Source organism: Danio rerio, chromosome 8 (assembly GCF_049306965.1).
Source record: "Danio rerio strain Tuebingen ecotype United States chromosome 8, GRCz12tu, whole genome shotgun sequence".
Taxonomy (NCBI): domain Eukaryota; kingdom Metazoa; phylum Chordata; class Actinopteri; order Cypriniformes; family Danionidae; genus Danio; species Danio rerio.
The window spans coordinates 15,225,852-15,247,983 of NC_133183.1; the positions used below are offsets into that span (position 1 = coordinate 15,225,852).

The window sequence follows — 22,132 nt, forward strand, 5'->3', positions numbered from 1 at the left end:
GTAATTTCAGACTTACTCATCTGATGTGGAGAGACCAGCTTGTCAGAGCGCAGCCTTTAGGAGGCGAATCTCAAGTCATTGGCCTTGGTTTGCTGCAGTTTGGTTAAAGTCAGTTGTTTCTCTGCCAGACGAAGCTGTGCTTCTGCCCTTTCAGTCTCTTTTTGCAATTGTTGAAAGTGATTTCAAATATCAGTGATTGCCATTCTTTGCAATTTTTTTTTTGTTATTCTTAAATCATTGCATGCATCACTAATAAATATTCTAAAAAGAAAAATATTTTCCATTGTGATGAATATATATATATATCAATTAGTGACAGAATAAAATTGATTGTTTTTGGTCAGTTTTTTACAGCTGTTTGGGGGATTATTTTATGAGGCCAAACTCTTTCTACTTTGCTGTAGGCCTATACTGAAAGGCTGAATACGTTAAAGCCTATACTCACTATAGCCTGACAGATGAACAAATAAAATTAAAACCTTATGAATAAATAGTATATCTCGTAAGATACTGCATGATCCAAAAATAGTATTATTTAATACATTTAGTACATGTCCAAAATGTACTTTTGAAAAACCTGGGCCCGGTTTTTCAAAATTAATCCACTAGGATTTTGGATAAGGGATTGGATCAATTCTTGAAAATGGGTTTTTCAAAAGAAAAAACGCCCGTTTCTGACTCTGCTTTGCCTTCTGCCTGTCCATGACCCAAGCCTGATACATGGACTCTGATACTCGCTGCCTGCCCTCAACCCAAGCAACAACTGACTCTGACCAAAATGCAGCAAACCAAGGCCAGACTTGAGATTTGCCTTCTAAAGGGTACACTCAGACAAGCTGGTTTCTCCACATCAGATGAGGAAGTCTGAAATTATTGTGGAGTTTTTGAAATTAAGTCTTTTTTTATTTATATCTATATTTGAAACTTATTATAAATACCTCAATGTACAGTGTTTGTGTTGTAGGTCTCAGATGAGCGGACTGCTGGAAGATGATGGGGTGGGGTTTTTATGTGTTTTTTAAAAGTAATCCACTAGGATTTTGGATAAGGGATTGGATCAAATCTTGAAAATGGGTTTTTCAAAAGAAAAAACAGATTACCTAATCGGATTAGATCACGTAATCCAATCTTGGTTTTGATCCGGATCAAACCTTTACTTTGGGTTTTTCAGACCTTTTTTGTAGGATCTGGATCACTTTGATCCAAAAAACCTGGATTAAACTTATCCCATCAGAAGGGTGGATTTAGTGTGGATTTCATGCCCAAAATGTAATGAAAACTTTAAAAATGTATAAAATAATACTATTTTTGGATCATGCAGTATCTTACGAGATATACTATTTAATTATAAGGTTTTAATTTTATTTGTTCATCTGTCAGGCTATAGTGAGTGTAGGCTTTAATGTATTCAGCCTTTCAGTATGCATACAGCAAAGTAGAAATAGCTTGACCTCATAAAATAATCCCCCAAACAGTTGTCAAAATTGACCAAAAACAATTAATTTTATTCTGTCAATAATTGATATATATATATATTCATCACAATGGAAAATATTTTTGTTTTTAGAATATTTATTAGTGATGCATGCAATGATTACAGAATAACCCAAAAAAAATTGCAAAGAATGGCAATCGCTGATTTTTGATATCACTATCAACAATTGCAAAAAGAAACTGAAAGGGCAGAAGCACAGCTTCATCTGGCAGAGAAACAACTGACTCTGACCATCCTGCAGCAAACCAAGGCCAATGACTTGAGATTCGCCTCCCAAAGGCTACGCTCAGACAAGCTGCTCTCTCCCCATCAGATGAGGAAGTCTGAAATTATTGTGGACTTTTTGACATTGTCCTTTTTTTTATTTACATCTATATTTGAAACTTATTATAAATATCCTCAATGTACAGTGTTGTAGGTCTCATGAGCCGAATGCTGGAAGAGGATGGGGTGGGGTTTTTCTTGTTTTTATTATTTATTATTATTATTATTTTAATAATTATTAAATTTTCTTAGTTTTCATTTTAAATAAAAATAAAGTTATATTGGCCCCACGCTGGCTATTCTACTTGTCGCTCTTTACATATCTATAGTTCTACATTGTGATGTCCTATGCTGTTTGAGCACTGGTTATCCAGATTTAGTGATCCTGAAAAGTTCCTATCCGGATCAGATTGATCCAATCCGATGTTGCTTTGAAAAACTGGCTCAAAAAGTAAGCTGGATTACGTTATCACGGATCGCAAAAACAGGATTACTAAATCCGGATCAATTTTATCCGGATTAAACCTTTTGAAAAACCGGGCCCAGGAGATTGTGAAATCCAGATTTGCTGCTCAAATTTGCTTTCACATGGCATTGCCATTTTCACAATTTTTATTTATTTATTTTTTTTGTATTTGCACAGAAAATAAAAAATTTAAAACAAAATTTTAAAATTGGCAATTTCAAGCTCACATATTGTCATTGTTTAAGTTTTTATGGCCAAAAACTCTAAACATGATATAAACATATCTAGATGTATTATGTTTGAATTGACCTATGCACAGTTATTCAACTTGCGAAGGGAAAAAAACAAACGTTTTTGTGTGTGTTTGAAAAACATCTAACTGCTTATAAGGTGGCATGGAGGCTCAGTGGTTAGCACTGTTGCTGCACAGCAAGGTGGTCGCTGGCTTCCTAGCGGGACCAAGCTGGGTCACTTGGCGTTTCTTTGTGGAGTTTGCATGTTCTCTCTATGTTCATGTGGGTTTCCTCCGGGTGCTCCAGTTTCCCCCACAGTACAGGTAGGGGAAACTGAATTGAAGAAGCCACAGTCTAAATTAGCCATAGTGTATGTGTGTGAATGTGAGTGTATAGGAGTTTACTTGGTTGTGACTGGAAGGACATCTGCTGTGTAAAACATATACTGGATAAGTTAGCAGATCTTTCCGCTGTGGCAACCCCTGATTAATAAAGGGACTAAGCCGAAGGAAAATGAATGAATGAATAATTATCTATAAATCAAGTCATCAAGTAGCCATATAGATTTGCACTGCCTACCCAAATTTAGCCTTCTTTTGGCCAGACGTTTAGAGTCTATTAGACAGCATTTAAACGTCTCATTGCTTGGTGAGATGTCTGAAGAACAAATACATGTGGCAGGGAAGTGTCTGTTATTTTAAATATTCATTTTCAGAGTGGAAATGTGATGTCATTTTACAGCTTAAAATGATGTTTATCATCAGCTGTTTTGTGTTGGTGACTTTTTTGACACGTTTATTGTGTCAATATGCAGCCTCTAGTCATCTTTTTAACTGTAAGAATAGCATGACACAAGAAATGCATTGCATACTTATCATACATGACAGAAACAAGATTCACAGTACTATGTAAATATGTGCTCTCCTAGAATTGTTTTTGTCAAATAATACTCTTCACAAGAGTTCAATTAATGCATATGTTTTATTGTTTGTTTTGAGAGGAGCCACCTCCTGCTCAAGATTTCCTGCCTCAAACAGCCTGAAACGTTCCTCTCAAGACAATAACATGTAGGGTGGCTGTTCTTCAGTTCTCCAGGTTGGTGTCCTAAAATAAAAACAGCAATTAGTTTATCAAAAGTCAATCCAAATCTAATATTCTCTAAGCTAACATCCATAGTCTTGTGTTTGAATTAACCCTCCCAAAATACTCTGCTTAGGCTTCATACCTTGAACCATTCGTGGAGAAGAATCTCTTTTAATTGAATCCGCTGCTCTGGCTTTTGCTGGAGACAGCAACTAATCAACTGACAGCATTCTGTGAAAAACAGTTGAAACATCTGTTTACCTTGAACTTCACACCTCCTTTGATGTTGCATGTAAGAGTCTTTAAAATAAAGAGCTTACCATCGGACAAGCCAGCTTTGGAGAAGTTGTTCTCATTGATCATGTGCAGTTCTTGAGGGTTGGGAAAGTCCTCACACACCAATACAAACAAGAGGATGCCAAGGGACCAGACTGTTGCCGGCTTCCCATTGTATTCACCCGTTTCCTCAAACTCTGGGGGGCAGTACTCAAGGGTGCCTAAAGGTAAAAGATTTTTGCATCAATTAGCATTTGTTGCTATAAATTCAGAATATCGTTTTTCACAGCTTAAGGGTTAATACATACCGGCAAATGAATCGTAGGGTAATTTCTTGAGAAGGTCTCCACACCCAAAGTCTATTAATTTGACTTTATGAGTCTCCTTGTTGATCAATAGATTTTCAAGTTTGATATCGCGATGTAGAACACCATTGCGGCAGCACATGTATGCAGCTTGAGTTGCCTGCTGCATAACAACACGCGCTAAATCTTCACTTATGGATCCTCCATAGCTTTCTGTGAAAGCATATAGGTCCTCACAGGGTGAAGGGTATTCCAACACCATTATATAATGGTCCTCCTGGTCCTGCCAGTCCAGAAGCTGGATTATTTCTGGAACGCTGGATACTCCATGGGCGAGGATGAGAAGTGCAACTTCAAGAGGAAAGGGCTCTGAATGACCCGACTACAGGAAATACATTTTTTATGATGTTTAGATAGATATATCTTTTATAGATTATGAATTGAATCATAATTTCACAAAATTTCGACAACAGTAGCTTGTCTTATGAGAAATCACTTACGATACATATGTATTCCACATCTTCCGTCTTTGTGACAAATTTCACTGCCACCTAATAAACAAGAAATAAGCAAAGTGTAAGTAAGAATGATTGTACAGCTAACATGTTGTATTTGTTACTATTTATCCAATCCAGAAAAATGAAAGGCACCTTTAAGTCATCGTGTAGACGTCGCCCCTTGTACACTGTTCCAAAGGATCCTTCACCCAGCATGTCATCGATCAGATAGTGGCAAGAATTGATGACTATTAAAACAAAACCAAGGTTAAGTAATATGAAATATCAACCAGTGTAAAACAGGACAAAATGTTTTACTTAATCAGTGTACATTTTTTGAAAATGAGGTCTGAATGTTGAATAAATAAGCTTTAGTTTTACCTATTGCCAAAAATGTATCTTGTGCAACTTAAGACTGGTTTTATGGTCCAGGGTCACAAATGGAAACATTAAAATGGCCTGATATAGTATTGCAGGTGTGTGTGTGTGTGTGTGTGTGTGTGTGTGTGTGTGTGTGTGTGTGTGTGTGTGTGTGTGTGTGTGTGTGTGTGTGTGTGTGTGTGTGTGTGTGTGTGTGTGTGTGTGTGTGTGTGTGTGTGTGTGTGTGTGTGTGTGTGTGTGTGTGTGTGTGTGTGTGTGTGTGTGTGTGTGTGTGTGTGTGTGTGTGTGTGTGTGTGTGTGTGTGTGTGTGTGTGTGTGGTGTTTTAAGGGACAGTCAACTTACCCTGACTTGTCATCTTTCCATTATTCTCTATTTGTTTTGAAACAGAGGCCTGTGTGCAGACTGGAGCTTGACCACCATTGATGCTCCAGTCTGACGTTGTGTGCTGTGAAGTCTGAGGGAAATTGGCTCTCCCCTCGGAAGCATCGGGGACTGGAATCTCAGTGGCATTGTTACAACAATCAGAAGTGGATGAGTGAAATGGAGGCTGGGTGACATCAATACTCCAGACTGACACTTTGTGTACTGGAGTCCGGGTAGCGTCAGTACTCCAATCTGATGTGGTGCGTGTTGGAGTTTTGATCTTATCAATGCTCCAATCTGACATGGTGTGTGCTGAAGTCTTAGTGAAATCATTGCTCCACCTTGATGTGGTGCGTGCTAGAGCCAGGCCAGAATCAATGCTCCAGTCAGATAAGGTGTGAGCTAAGCTTTCGGCTTCATCACAATAGTCAGGACTAAGCAATGGAGTCTGGCTGATGTCAAAGTTCCAGTCGAATGAAGTCTGAGCAGTATTGCTGCTCAGAACTGGAGAACGGAGGACATCAGGTTGAACAGTAAGATGTTTCTTTACTGTTGGATAGACTTCAGGGTCACTGGCTGAAGGTTCCTGAAGATTGAGGTCTACAGTATGAATGACCTGCTGTAGAGATCCGTCACCTGAAGAGGAGGAAGGTTGTACTTCAGGTGGTGCTGCAGTTGCCCCAGTGTCCTGAGCCTCTCCATCAACCTGAAATGTACTATTTTTTTCAGCAGCACTCAAACAGGAGAACCACCGCCACAACTTGAACCTTCTTTTCTTTTTACGGTTGGCCTCCTTTCTCTTTTTATTTTTCCCCTCACTCGCACTATCTTCACCTACGCCAACAGGATGTTTATGAGCTTCCACCAAATTGGTGAGCTGTGGCGGTGCATCGTGATGGTAAACGTGCACACGCTCAAAATCATTGTTTGCCTTTTTGCAACGACAATTACGTTGACCCATCGCTCAACTAGTTTAACCGCAGAATGCCAAAGTCAGAGTTGCATTCGCATTCTCTTAGCTATGATGTCACCGTTTCGAACATTCACATTCAATTCTAAATGTGACGCAGGCTGGGCCGTTTCTGTGGAGCGTTTCTGTGGCCATTTGAAAGTGCCATATTGTTTTTGCATAAAGTATATGCCTTATAATCAATCAATAACTGATCACACATACTCATAGCCTGTATGCAAGCGGCTGCGCGGTAAACAGGCTAAACTTGTAAAACACCAGCGTTACGCCTTCATGAAATTAATTCTGCGTCAGTTTTACAACGAACTAAAACTCGAAATTAATTAAAATAAACAGTTGTAACAATAAAAATCATTGAAAAACATTTGTTTTTCACTATTTTACTTTTTTACTATTTTACTAAAAACCTATAGAAGACGAAACCTTCAAAAACTATACAAAAATAGGTAAAAACGAATAAATAAATAAGTTCATAAATAAATTCGTAAATTCCTGCATATTTTTTTGCTTTATTTATGCAGGAATTTGTGGATTTATTTACTCATTTATTGTTATATTAGCTTATTTATTTATTTATTTTTTATTTATTTATTTATTTATTTTATTTTATTATTTATAGTTTTCTTTATGCATATATTTTCCTATTTATTTATGCTTTGTTTTATTTATGCAGAAATTATTTACTTATTTATTTATATATTTTCGTTTTTATCCATTTTTATTTATGCAGACATTTATTTATTTATTTGTTTATTTGCGTATTTATTTATTTTATGCCTGCATTCATGGATTTATTTACTCATTTATTTATTTGCGTATTTATTTATTAATTATTTTATTTATACAGGAATTTATAGATTTCAAAGCTTATTTATGTATATATGCGCGTATTTAGTTATTCTTTTTTTATTTTGTTTTATTTTTGCAGAAATGTAAATGTATTCTCCAATTTCTTTATTTATTTGCGCATTTATTCATTTATTTATTTATTTTTGCCGGTTTCGTCCTTCGTATAAACTCAGCATTCTTTTGATTTTGGATGCATGCTTTTTTTTCTATTGACATAATAATGTTGCTCCCTTTTTATTCATTCATTCTTTATTGTACTGCGTGCGTTTGTATATGTGTCACTGGTAGTGTTGAGGTTGACATTTTGTATGGGTAAATTCTTTAATGAATGTATAAATGAATGGTTTGACTCGACCCTAATAAGTATGGCTGATATTTTAATCCTCATGCTTAAAATATCATCAGTGACTTTCACTTCTATTTTTTGATAGGCTACATGTTTATATATATTGCTAAATTGTTTATATCCATTCCCACATTGACACATTTATATTCTAGCAATCTCGTATTTTACTATTGTCTAGACAAACTTTTTTTTAAATTTATTTTTTTATTTAAACTTCAAATAACAAACAGGCATTTTCAACTTCCATTGTTAAACATATATAACATTATAACCAAGCAGCATATAATACACAAAACAGTACAAATTAATAATAACATAAAAATAAACCTTAAATAATACAAAAGAAAATACATTACATTCAGAGGGGTCAGTCCATATATGTTGACAAAAGCTTAGAGAACTTTAAGGCACCTTTTGTTTTTACTTGTTTTATAGATTTATATGACATATTGAAATCATTTTTAAATGCTTTGAAACAAGAAGAAACGTTAACAAATCTACATTTGTGTACATGAAATTTTGCTACAATCGACATATTATTACATAGAAATTCAACTTCCTTGTTTTTCATAAAAATGCCAAATTTCACAATGTGATAGTCAAACGCAGGTGTTACATTTTTAGTTATCAACCACTAATACAATCTGTCCCAAAAGGATTTGACACTGGAACAACTATAAAAAAAGATGTTCCTGTGATTCTATATCTTTCAAGCAAAAAAATACAATATTACTGTCTAAATGAAATCTTATTCTAAGAAATTCGTTACATGGATAGATGTCATTAATTGTTTTGAAATGTACTTCATTCATTTTAGGTAACAAGGGAAATGACAGGTATCTTTTTCTAATATCAATAGTGTCCGCTTTAGAAAATCTCTCAGATAAAACTTTTCTTTTAACAGGAAGAGGAAAATATTCTTTTGTCAGTAGTGATCTCAAGACCTTGTTGTTACATTTAATATCCAAAAATGAATAATTATTTATAAACAAATCAACTAGTGTAGGTATTACAGAGGAGTATTGCACTATACCTTTAACTAAGTTCCTCAAAGCTACATTAATAGCTTTGACAACCAAAGAAAATTCTCTATGTGCACAATTACAATTGAATTTTAACTTAAAATGATCATAGCTCAACATATTACCATCATCATCCATTAAATGAATTACATTCCAAATTCCTTTGTTAAACCAGTCTTTAAAAAATAAAGATTTCCTGTCATGTAGAACACACCTGTTATTCCAAATGATAACATTATGTGGAGTAAAATTGTGCTTGTACAACATTTTCCAATATAGTAACACTTGCGCATGAAAACCAGACAATTTAAATGGCAATTTTAGTAATTCAAAATCACATTTTAGAAAAAAAGAAATTCCTCCCATCCTTTGAAAAATATGAAAAGGGATGCTAAACCATAAAGACGGTTCATCTTTAACAAAGCTTTGTAACCATTTTAACTTCATTACTCCATTTATAACGCCAAAATCAATAACATTCAACCCCCCTTCCTCTGATAACTTTACCAAATCATTTTTTCGAATTAAATGTTGCTTATTGTTCCAAAATAAACTCATAATGAATTCTGTTAATTTGTTTAATACATCTTTCTGGTACACCTAAGCAATATGCTGGATAGATTAATCTTGATATTGCTTCCATTTTTGTTAATAATATTCTCCCGAAAAATTGAAATATTTCTTTGTAACCAGCTACTTAATGTTTTTTTATTTTTCTGTACAACAGTATGAATATTATTATTTTCCCTGTCCCTAATTTTTTTGTAATAGTTATTTCCAAGTATGTTATTTAGCTTTTAATTGGGATATTATACAATGAGTTTTATGTATTATTGTGAAGAGTTAGAATCTCACATTTTTTCAAATTTAAATGTAACCCTGAAGCATTAGAAAACAATGATTTAGACTTTAAGGCAATCGGTATTTGATAAGAGTCCTTCCGAAATAAAGTTGTATCATCAGCTAGTTGTGTAATTACCAAGGATCTACTCAGAACATTTAATGGCTTAATATTGTCGTTATTTTTAATATACAGTGCTAATAATTCAGCAGCAAGTAAGAAAGGAAGTGGGATGACTGGATCTCTCTGTCGTATTCCCCTTCTGATATCAAATCTCTTTGTAGTACCCGATTGAAGTAAAACAGCACTTGTTATTGGTTATATTGTCAACATTGAAATAATATTAATAAATTTTGTCCCAAACCCAAAATATTGTTGAGACTGAAAAACAAAAGGGTGTTCAAGTTTATCAAAAGCTTTTAGAAAATCCAGAAATAGTATTATACCATCATCCTCTATCAAATGTGAATAGTCTAATACAGTAAATCTAACACCATGCGAATGTTATTATGTATTAGTCGATTTGGAAGAAACCCAGATTGTGTATCACTAATAATTTTACCTATACCACCTTTAAGTCTACTAGCTAATGCATGAGTGAATATTTTGTAATCAATGTTAAGTTAAGTAATTGGTCTTAAATTATCAATAAGAGTGTTGTCTTTTTTGGTTTAGGTATGAAAATAATTATAGCCTGTTTCATTGTAGTTAGTAGTGTATTACTTTCTAAACATTCTTTTAGTGCTTTAAAGAGCATTTCTCTCATATCATTCCAGAAAAAAGATAAAAGTTAGTTGCAAGTCCATCTTGACCTGGTGATTTACCTAAAGCCATTTTTTTAATAGCAGCATCAAGTTCTTCAATTTTTAAATCAGAGTCACATATCATTTTAAAATCTTCATCAATTTTAGGAATAAAATTATAGAATTTTTGAAGAAATTCTCAGAATCTTTCATGGAAAATGATGATGAATATAGGCTTTGATAAAATTTAAAAATCTCATTACTTATTTCTTTTGGATCAGTTACAATTTTATTATTTGGATTTAAGGTGGTAATTGCATTTCTGTCTACTTTTTTCTAATATACTAAAATAAGAGCTGTTTTTTACACCAACTTCCATCCATTTTGCTCTAGATCGTATATATGCCCCTTGTGCCCTATTTAAGTAGAAATCGTCTAATTTAGTTTGTAATCTAATCATTTCCTCTTTATTAGGTTCTAATGATAAATCCTTTTTACAACAACCATTAATGTCTTTTATCAGCTGTTTTTCTAATTCTTTTTGCTTATTACACAATATTTTACCATAATTAATTGAGTACATTCTCACTTTATCTCATCATTTGTCATAATTGAATATAAGATTTTTTTAACCATGTCACAAAAATATTCTTCTTTTAACAAGTTTGCATTAAAGTTCCAATATTTTTGCCTACATGTTCTTTCAGAGCCTGGGATCAGTGTGACAGTAATTACACAATGATCAGTTGTAGGAGCTGCAGAGATTTTAGCTTGCAAAACATATTTAAAAATTTCTTGGGTTACCAACCAAAAATCTATTCTTGATTTACAATTTCCATTGGGTCTAATCCATGAATATTGCCTTACTTCAGGGTTAACATGATTCCAAACGTCTATTTGGGAAGTATTAATACAAAAATTTGTAATACATTCATTTCATAATGACCATATTTGTTGAAGATCTATCCATCCATTTATCAGGGACACAAATAAAGTCACCAACATATTTTCAGTTGGGAAAAATGTTTTCAACTCTCTAATAGTTTCTGAAATGCATTCAGCAATATTTTGTTTTTATATTGACCATTATATCCGTAAACATTTAGAAGAATCAGTGGAGTACCTTCAATCATCAAAACTGCAGCAATCCAGTGTCCATCCTTATCTTCTTTCACTTTAACTACTTTACCAGGACAGTTATTCAAGCATATGACTACGCCAGCAGATCTATAGTTCCATGACTAAACAGTATAGTATCACCCCATTGGTTTCTCCAGAAGGTCTCCAGAATGTGTCTCTTGTAAAAATATACATTGTGCCTGTTGACTTTTGCAAAATAAGAATATTGCTTTTCTCTTAATACTGTCTTTAAGTCCCCTGGTATTCAATGATATAAAATAAATTTTAGAACAAAATTTAAACATATTATTTACTTACACTACAAGTAGCTTTAACAAGCTAACAAATAACACCTCACAATATCTGTGTGGAGAAAAAAGAAAAAGAATAATTCAGTTGGTCTTTCTAAATATAATCACATGTCTCATTTGTCTACATTAACAGCTCCCATGAACTATTTAGTATACATTTTAAGCGAAACATAAATAAAACAGTGTTTTCCTGTATTTACAAACAGAAGAAAATAAAAACTGGGTGAAATGTTTACAGTATACTCACCAGAAGTGTCCTGCAACTGCAGCCACGAGAAAATGCCATAGCCTGAACAGTAAGTCAGGTTGGGAGCAGGTGCAGGATCAGACAAAAACTCTATTGTACTCAAAGTTATTCATCCAATAAACTTTGTCTACAAAAAAGTAGAATTCGCTTAAAAGGTTATAGTAATGAACTAAATATAAAATTATTTAAGTACTTGCACTTACAGGCTCACAAAACAGTAAAACACCTTTTTTTGAGCTGTTGACGGTCGTATATGTGTCCCACACTGCTAAAAACACTGTTAGGACACAAATATTTCACTAAAAAGTGAAAATTGTTTGTTTTCGCCTAATTTCGAGCAAATTTATACTTCCAGTTAGAAACAAATTTTTGAAGCTGCGTCACAGTCATGAGATCTTAGCGTGTAATCTAGTGTGTAGACTTTATGTCTGTACCTGGGAGTACCTTGTGACGTCTCTGAGTGTGCTGCATTCATCCATGAGAGACTTGGTTCAAACCAATCAGCGCGCTCTATTGTGTATGCCGTGCAACTTCATTAATATGAAAGCTAGCTTACAAGACTGTTTGTATCTGAAACAGTGTTCAGACGGCAGATAGACGCCATGTTGGGTTGCCAAAAGAAGTGGCAAAAGAATAAGATTTGTTTTGGAGATACGAGTCATGATTTTATAATGTGCTGCAACAAAGGTTTTGTTTTAATTTTCCAGCTGTAAGAGTGCAATTGGACTCACGTGTGGATCAGTGCACGCGACACGTGGCAGAAATACGTTTGCTCTGAAAATTTTTTACTCGAGAGCTTTTTGCATCTGGGCCCGGTTTTTCAAAAGGTTTAATCTGGATAAAATTGATCCGGATTTAGTAATCCTGTTTTTGCAATCTGTGATCACGTAATCCAGCTTACTTTTTGAGCCAGTTTTTCAAAGCAACATTGGATTGGATCATTCTGATCCGGATAGGAACTTTTTAGGATCACTAAATCTGGATTACCAGTGTTCAATCACAATGTAGATGGATAGATAGGCCTATGTAAAGAGCAACAAGTAGAATAGCCAGTGTGGGGTAAATATAAATTTATTTTTATTTGAAATGAAAACTAAGAAAATTTTATAAATAATAAAATAATTATAATAATAAATAATAAAAGCAAGAAAAACCCCACCCCATCCTCTTCCAGCAGTCCGCTCATCTGAGATCTACAACACTGTACATTGAGGATATTTATAACAAGTTTCAAATTGCCATTGCCATTCTTTGCATTTTTTTTTTTTTTATTCTGTAATCATTGCATGCATCACTAATAAATATTCTAAACACAAAAATATTTTCCATTGTGATGAATATATATATCAATTAGTAACAGAATAAAATGTATCGTTTTTGGTAAATTTTGACAGCTGTTTGGGGGATTGTTTTATGAGGCCAAACTCTTTCTATTTTGCTGTAGGCCTATACTGAAAGGCTAAATACACTGTTAGACCTTACCGGGTTGATTTTACAGTAGAATACTGGCAACACTGTTGCCAGCCACTCACTGTAAAAGTTCAGTTACAGTAAGTAACTGGCAACAGTGTTGCCAGTTATTTACTGTAACTGAACCGATACAGTGAGTAGCTGGCAACTTTGTTGCCAGTTAATTACTGTAATAGAGCAGCAGTGGTAACTAACTAGAAACTGTGTACAGTTAATTACTGTATTGTAGTGTTACAAATCACAGCATTATACTGCAAACACATTAATAGTATGTAATATATAGTTATTGTAGTGTTACTAAAATTAATCAGTATTCTTAGCTGTTATTAAAAAAATAGAAGGCATAACATTTTTCAGACAAATTTATTTTATTGTTTTGGCACCAAACAAATAAAAAACAGAAAAAGTATAACAAAATTAAGAAATCAGCAGATATAATTATTGTCTTGCAGATTACAGGTCTGCACAGTAAGGCTGCGGTCACATTAACGTTTGAGCATGCGAAATTCTGTCATACTGCACTGCGAAGTGGAATTAAACAACGCGAGTAGTGGAATTCAACAAAATAATTAGAGATTGAAAAAGCAAGCCAGAGAGGTCACGTTTTGATCTTTGATTGGTATCAAGCAATCACATGATGTGATTTTGCATGTCAGCGTTCTCCAAGCTTGAACTTTCCAATGCTGCGAATTATGAAATTTGTCGCATGAGCTATTATTCCAGGTCTGCAGTACTCACATGCGTATGAATCGAAGTCTATAGGGAGAAAAGTGCAGTGTGACCGGGACTTTAAGCTGTTACTCTAGTTAAACACACCTGATCAAACTAATTAAGGCTTGTTAGAAATCTACAGGTAATGTTGAAGCAGGGTGGGTACTAAACTCTGCTGCTGCAGTTCTCCAGGAACTTGGAGTTTGACCCCCATGGTATATAGCAGGGGTGCTCAATCCGGTTCCTGGATATCTACCTTCCTGCAGATTTCAGTTGCTACCCATATCAAACACACCTGCCTGTAATTATCAAGTGGTGTTTAGGTCCTAATGAATTGGTTTAGGTGTGTTTGATATGGATAGCAACTGGAATCTGCAGGAAGGTAGATCAGCAAATGAACAGCAAAAAACACGACATAATTGTTTTAAATTTTAAAGTTTTAAGTAATTAAAAACTGTGTTAAATCTCAATAAAAAGTTTAAAATAATTATAAAAAATAAAAATAAAGTTGGCAACATCGAAAAACCAAAGGATCCAATCTTTTATTGTTATAATTATCTCATGACAACAAACTTTTATTGTTTCTAATATAAATTCATAGGTGGAAACACTGCTCTGAAAAATACTTGGCAACAAACTCACAACCTGTGACCTGACAGTGGAGCTTTTGTGTGTGGATGGCTATGTGTATCATGTTTTTGTGATTCCCTGTGATGATGTGCACATGTTACCTTACAGAGATGATGGAATTTAATTTTGGCTCAGTTGCCAGAAAGATACATACAACTGTTAGCATCTGTACATTATGGCAGTATGCAATATCCAATATCCAATAAATACATATACTTAGACAAAAGTAATGTAAGAAGTTATATGAGGAGAGGCTAACTAGCTAACAATGTAGCTTTCAAGTACACAGTTCAAGATAACAACAATATAACTTAAAAGACAGCCTTATTATAGAAACCCTCAAAAACATTTGAACACATTTCATTTACTCGTTGTAGATTCTTATTTAAAGCCTAATACATATCAGACTCAACATCTGAATTGATAGACAGAGAATAGAGCACACTCAGCAGTAAACAAATCAAACACCTGACTCTCTTAAAGGGCCAGCATTTTCTGAAAACTCTTTCTAACACCTTTGTGTTTAGAAGAAGACAGACAGCCCGTGGGAGTGTGTGGTGATGCCTAAATCATTAATTTCTGCCTTTAAAATGCACATCTCTATAAATAGCAACATAAACCATCAGAGAAGATGGGACAGTAATGGTTGAACAGTAATTTGCTATTTATTGTCAGTTACTATCTGTAATGAGTACATAAAGTAAATTACTGTAATTTATTTTTTGCACTACACAATTTCATACAAAGTCTACTCCTTTTACAGTAAAATAATGTGTTAATAAATAATAAATGTTTCTTTTTATTACAGCAAAACACTGTAGATTGTGCAGTAAATAACTGTAAAATAGCCAGAGTAACAGTGCAGTTATACTAATTAAACACACCTGATCAAACTAAATCTAAAGGTAGTGTGTTGAAGCAGGGCTGGAACTAAATTCTGCTGGGCTGTGGCCTTTCAGGAGTTTGACATCCCTGGTACATAGCATATTTTCAAAGGAATTGCCTACATTTATCACAATCATGCACATATCATTGAATAAAAACAATAAAAATATAAAAACTTCATCCAAAGCAAACAAATAAAAAAAAATAATAATAATCTGATCCTCATGTTGTTCCAAACCTATAGTAATATATATAACTATAGGTAATATATAGGTCGATATCTTTACCTTTTAATTAGCTCTGTGACATTGACATTGGTTGACTCCTGATACTCAATGTTAAAAACATAAAAGGAACCAAAGAAAACACAGAGATGGCTGCAGAGAAATTTATCTTATCATCAATGCATTGTCTCACTTTCTCCTCAATACTTACCATACACATACCAAAACTGAACTATATATATATATATATATATATATATATATATATATATATATATATATATATATATATATATATATATAGCAACATAAAGCATCAGAGTACATGGGGTAATAATGGTTGAGCAGTAATTTACCATTTATTATCACAGTAACTATCTGTAATGTTACTGTAATTTATTCTTTGCACTACAAAATTTCATACAAATCCTGCTCCTTTTACTGTAAAATACTGTTTCCTTTTATTACAGCAAAACACTGGCTATTTTACAGTTATTTACTGCATAATCTACAGTAAGGGTTAACAGTGTACGTTAAAGCCTATAATCACTATAGCCTGACAGATGAACAAATAAAATTAAAACGTTATGAATAAATAGTATATCTCGTAAGATTCTGCATGATCCAATATAGTTTTATTTAATACATTTTTTTACGTTTTAATTACATTTTGGGCATGAAATCCACGCAAAATCCACCCTTCTGATGGGATCAGTTTAATCCAGGTTTTTTGGATCAAAGTGATCCAGATCCTACAAAAAAGGTCTGAAAAACCCAAACTATCCAAATCAAAACCAAGATTAGATTACGTGATCTAATCTGATTATGTAATCCGTTTTTTCTTTTGAAAAACCCATTTTCAAGATTTGATCCAATCCCTTATCCAAAATCCTAGTGGATTACTTTTGAAAAACCGGGCCCTGGAGATTGTGAAATCCGGGTTTGCTGCTCGGATTTGCTTTCACATGGCATTGCCATTTTCACAATTTTTTTAAAATTTACTTATGTTTTTTGTATTTGCACAGAAAATAAAAAATTTAAAACAAAATTTTAAAATTAGCAATTTCAAGCCCACATATTGTCATTGTTTAAGTATTTATGGCCAAAAATTCTAAACATGATATAAACATATCTAGATGTATTATGTTTGAATTGACCTATGCACAGTTATTCAACTTGCGAAGGGAAAAAAAACAAACGTTTTTGTGTGTGTTTGAAAAACATCTAACTGCTTATAAGGTGGCATGGAGGCTCAGTGGTTAGCACTGTTGCTGCACAGCAAGGTGGTCGCTGGCTTCCTAGCGGGACCAAGCTGGGTCACTTGGCGTTTCTTTGTGGAGTTTGCATGTTCTCTCTATGTTCATGTGGGTTTCCTCCGGGTGCTCCAGTTTCCCCCACAGTACAGGTAGGGGAAACTGAATTGAAGAAGCCACAGTCTAAATTAGCCATAGTGTATGTGTGTGAATGTGAGTGTATAGGAGTTTACTTGGTTGTGACTGGAAGGACATCTGCTGTGTAAAACATATACTGGATAAGTTAGCAGATCTTTCCGCTGTGGCAACCCCTGATTAATAAAGGGACTAAGCCGAAGGAAAATGAATGAATGAATAATTATCTATAAATCAAGTCATCAAGTAGCCATATAGATTTGCACTGCCTACCCAAATTTAGCCTTCTTTTGGCCAGACGTTTAGAGTCTATTAGACAGCATTTAAACGTCTCATTGCTTGGTGAGATGTCTGAAGAACAAATACATGTGGCAGGGAAGTGTCTGTTATTTTAAATATTCATTTTCAGAGTGGAAATGTGATGTCATTTTACAGCTTAAAATGATGTTTATCATCAGCTGTTTTGTGTTGGTGACTTTTTTGACACGTTTATTGTGTCAATATGCAGCCTCTAGTCATCTTTTTAACTGTAAGAATAGCATGACACAAGAAATGCATTGCATACTTATCATACATGACAGAAACAAGATTCACAGTACTATGTAAATATGTGCTCTCCTAGAATTGTTTTTGTCAAATAATACTCTTCACAAGAGTTCAATTAATGCATATGTTTTATTGTTTGTTTTGAGAGGAGCCACCTCCTGCTCAAGATTTCCTGCCTCAAACAGCCTGAAACGTTCCTCTCAAGACAATAACATGTAGGGTGGCTGTTCTTCAGTTCTCCAGGTTGGTGTCCTAAAATAAAAACAGCAATTAGTTTATCAAAAGTCAATCCAAATCTAATATTCTCTAAGCTAACATCCATAGTCTTGTGTTTGAATTAACCCTCCCAAAATACTCTGCTTAGGCTTCATACCTTGAACCATTCGTGGAGAAGAATCTCTTTTAATTGAATCCGCTGCTCTGGCTTTTGCTGGAGACAGCAACTAATCAACTGACAGCATTCTGTGAAAAACAGTTGAAACATCTGTTTACCTTGAACTTCACACCTCCTTTGATGTTGCATGTAAGAGTCTTTAAAATAAAGAGCTTACCATCGGACAAGCCAGCTTTGGAGAAGTTGTTCTCATTGATCATGTGCAGTTCTTGAGGGTTGGGAAAGTCCTCACACACCAATACAAACAAGAGGATGCCAAGGGACCAGACTGTTGCCGGCTTCCCATTGTATTCACCCGTTTCCTCAAACTCTGGGGGGCAGTACTCAAGGGTGCCTAAAGGTAAAAGATTTTTGCATCAATTAGCATTTGTTGCTATAAATTCAGAATATCGTTTTTCACAGCTTAAGGGTTAATACATACCGGCAAATGAATCGTAGGGTAATTTCTTGAGAAGGTCTCCACACCCAAAGTCTATTAATTTGACTTTATGAGTCTCCTTGTTGATCAATAGATTTTCAAGTTTGATATCGCGATGTAGAACACCATTGCGGCAGCACATGTATGCAGCTTGAGTTGCCTGCTGCATAACAACACGCGCTAAATCTTCACTTATGAATCCTCCATAGCTTTCTGTGAAAGCATATAGGTCCTCACAGGGTGAAGGGTATTCCAACACCATTATATAATGGTCCTCCTGGTCCTGCCAGTCCAGAAGCTGGATTATTTCTGGAACGCTGGATACTCCATGGGCGAGGATGAGAAGTGCAACTTCAAGAGGAAAGGGCTCTGAATGACCCGACTACAGGAAATACATTTTTTATGATGTTTAGATAGATATATCTTTTATAGATTATGAATTGAATCATAATTTCACAAAATTTCGACAACAGTAGCTTGTCTTATGAGAAATCACTTACGATACATATGTATTCCACATCTTCCGTCTTTGTGACAAATTTCACTGCCACCTAATAAACAAGAAATAAGCAAAGTGTAAGTAAGAATGATTGTACAGCTAACATATTGTATTTGTTACTATTTATCCAATCCAGAAAAATGAAAGGCACCTTTAAGTCATCGTGTAGACGTCGCCCCTTGTACACAGTTCCAAAGGATCCTTCACCCAGCATGTCATCGATCAGATAGTGGCAAGAATTGATGACTATTAAAACAAAACCAAGGTTAAGTAATATGAAATATCAACCAGTGTAAAACAGGACAAAATGTTTTACTTAATCAGTGTACATTTTTTGAAAATGAGGTCTGAATGTTGAATAAATAAGCTTTAGTTTTACCTATTGCCAAAAATGTATCTTGTGCAACTTAAGACTGGTTTTGTGGTCCAGGGTCACAAATGGAAACATTAAAATGGCCTGATATAGTATTGCAGGTGTGTGTGTGTGTGTGTGTGTGTGTGTGTGTGTGTGTGTGTGTGTGTGTGTGTGTGTGTTTGTGTGTGTGTGGTGTGTTTAAGGGACAGTCAACTTACCCTGACTTGTCATCTTTCCATTATTCTCTATTTGTTTTGAAACAGAGGCCTGTGTGCAGACTGGAGCTTGACCACCATTGATGCTCCAGTCTGACGTTGTGTGCTGTGAAATCTGAGGGAAATTGGCTCTCCCCTCGGAAGCATCGGGGACTGGAATCTCAGTGGCATTGTTACAACAATCAGAAGTGGATGAGTGAAATGGAGGCTGGGTGACATCAGTACTCCAGACTGACACTTTGTGTACCGGAGTCCGGGTAGCGTCAGTACTCCAATCTGATGTGGTGCGTGTTGGAGTCTTAGTGAAATCATTGCTCCACCTTGATGTGGTGCGTGCTAGAGCCAGGCCATCACAATAGTCAGGACTAAGCAATGGAGTCTGGCTGATTTCAAAGTTCCAGTCGAATGAAGTCTGAGCAGTATTGCTGCTCAGAACTGGAGAACGGAGGACATCAGGTTGAACAGTAAGATGTTTCTTTACTGTTGGATAGACTTCAGGGTCACTGGCTGAAGGTTCCTGAAGATTGAGGTCTACAGTATGAATGACCTGCTGTAGAGATCCGTCACCTGAAGAGGAGGAAGGTTGTACTTCAGGTGGTGCTGCAGTTGCCCCAGTGTCCTGAGCCTCTCCATCAACCTGAAGTGTACTATTTTTTTCAGCAGCACTCAAACAGGAGAACCACCGCCACAACTTGAACCTTCTTTTCTTTTTACGGTTGGCCTCCTTTCTCTTTTTATTTTTCCCCTCACTCGCACTATCTTCACCTACGCCAACAGGATGTTTATGAGCTTCCACCAAATTGGTGAGCTGTGGCGGTGCATCGTGATGGTAAACGTGCACACGCTCAAAATCATTGTTTGCCTTTTTGCAACGACAATTACGTTGACCCATCGCTCAACTAGTTTAACCGCAGAATGCCAAAGTCAGAGTTGCATTCGCATTCTCTTAGCTATGATGTCACCTTTCGAACATTCACATTCAATTCTAAATGTGACGCATGCTGGGCCGTTTCTGTGGAGCGTTTCTGTGGCCATTTAAAAGTGCCATGTTGTTTTTGCATAAAGTATATGCCTTATAATCAATCAATAACTGATCACACATACTCATAGCCTGTATGCAAGCGGCTGCCCGGTAAACAGGCTAAACTTGTAAAACACCAGCGTTACGCCTTAATGAAATGAATTCTGCGTCAGTTTTACAACGAACTAAAACTCGAAATTAATTAAAATAAACAGTTGTAACAATAAAAATCATTGAAAAACATTTGTTTTTCACTATTTTACTTTTTTTTACTATTTTACTAAAAACCTATAGAAGACGAAACCTTCAAAAACTATACAAAAATAGGTAAAAACAAATAAATAAATACGTTCATAAATAAATTCGTAAATTCCTGCATATTTATTTGCTTTATTTATGCAGGAATTTGTGGATTTATTTACTCATTTATTGTTATATTAGCTTTTTTATTTTTTATTTTTTATTTATTTATTTTATTTTATTATTTATAGTTTTCTTTATGCATATATGTTCCTATTTATTTATGCTTTGTTTTATTTATGCAGAAATTATTTACTTATTTATTTATATATTTTCGTTTTTATCCATTTTTATTTATGCAGACATTTATTTATTTATTTGTTTATTTGCGTATTTATTTATTTTATGCCTGCATTCATGGATTTATTTACTCATTTATTTATTTGCGTATTTATTTATTAATTATTTTATTTATACAGGAATTTATAGATTTCAATGCTTATTTATGTATATATGCGCGTATTTAGTTATTCTTTTTTTTATTTTGTTTTATTTTTGCAGAAATGTAAATGTATTCTCCAATTTCTTTATTTATTTGCGCATTTATTCATTTATTTATTTATTTTTGCCGGTTTCGTCCTTCGTATAAACTCAGCATTCTTTTGATTTTGGATGCATGCTTTTTTTTCTATTGACATAATAATGTTGCTCCCTTTTTATTCATTCATTCTTTATTGTACTGCGTGCGTTTGTATATGTGTCACTGGTAGTGTTGAGGTTGACATTTTGTATGGGTAAATTCTTTAATGAATGTATAAATGAATGGTTTGACTCGACCCTAATAAGTATGGCTGATATTTTAATCCTCATGCTTAAAATATCATCAGTGACTTTCACTTCTATTTTTTGATAGGCTACATGTTTATATATATTGCTAAATTGTTTATATCCATTCCCACATTGACACATTTATATTCTAGCAATCTCGTATTTTACTATTGTCTAGACAAACTTTTTTTTAAATTAATTTTTTTATTTAAACTTCAAATAACAAACAGGCATTTTACACTTCCATTGTTAAACATATATAAAATTATAACCAAGCAGCATATAATACACAAAACAGTACAAATTAATAATAACATAAAAATAAACCTTAAATAATACAAAAGAAAATACATTACATTCAGAGGGGTCAGTCCATATATGTTGACAAAAGCTTAGAGAGCTTTAAGGCACCTTTTGTTTTTACTTGTTTTATAGATTTATATGACATATTGAAATCATTTTTAAATGCTTTGAAACAAGAAGAAACGTTAACAAA

The 22,132-nt window shown here is 34.4% G+C and overlaps 2 protein-coding genes across 2 annotated transcripts; both read right to left on the bottom strand.

Moving 5' to 3' along the window:
* Positions 1-3,420: 3,420 nt before the first annotated feature.
* pimr105 (Pim proto-oncogene, serine/threonine kinase, related 105) lies at positions 3,421-6,742 on the bottom strand. Its single transcript, XM_073910117.1, has 7 exons — positions 5,344-6,742; positions 4,773-4,867; positions 4,623-4,673; positions 4,126-4,504; positions 3,862-4,038; positions 3,684-3,772; positions 3,421-3,562 (listed from the first exon to the last, which is right to left on the bottom strand). The coding sequence occupies exons 1-7, from the start codon at positions 6,323-6,325 to the stop codon at positions 3,542-3,544; spliced, it is 1,794 nt and encodes a 597-aa protein (XP_073766218.1). The 5' UTR covers positions 6,326-6,742; the 3' UTR covers positions 3,421-3,541.
* Positions 6,743-17,776: 11,034 nt separating this feature from the next.
* Positions 17,777-20,535, bottom strand: LOC137496311 (uncharacterized). Its single transcript, XM_073910118.1, has 7 exons — positions 19,551-20,535; positions 19,129-19,223; positions 18,979-19,029; positions 18,482-18,860; positions 18,218-18,394; positions 18,040-18,128; positions 17,777-17,918 (listed from the first exon to the last, which is right to left on the bottom strand). The coding sequence occupies exons 1-7, from the start codon at positions 20,437-20,439 to the stop codon at positions 17,898-17,900; spliced, it is 1,701 nt and encodes a 566-aa protein (XP_073766219.1). The 5' UTR covers positions 20,440-20,535; the 3' UTR covers positions 17,777-17,897.
* Positions 20,536-22,132: the final 1,597 nt, after the last annotated feature.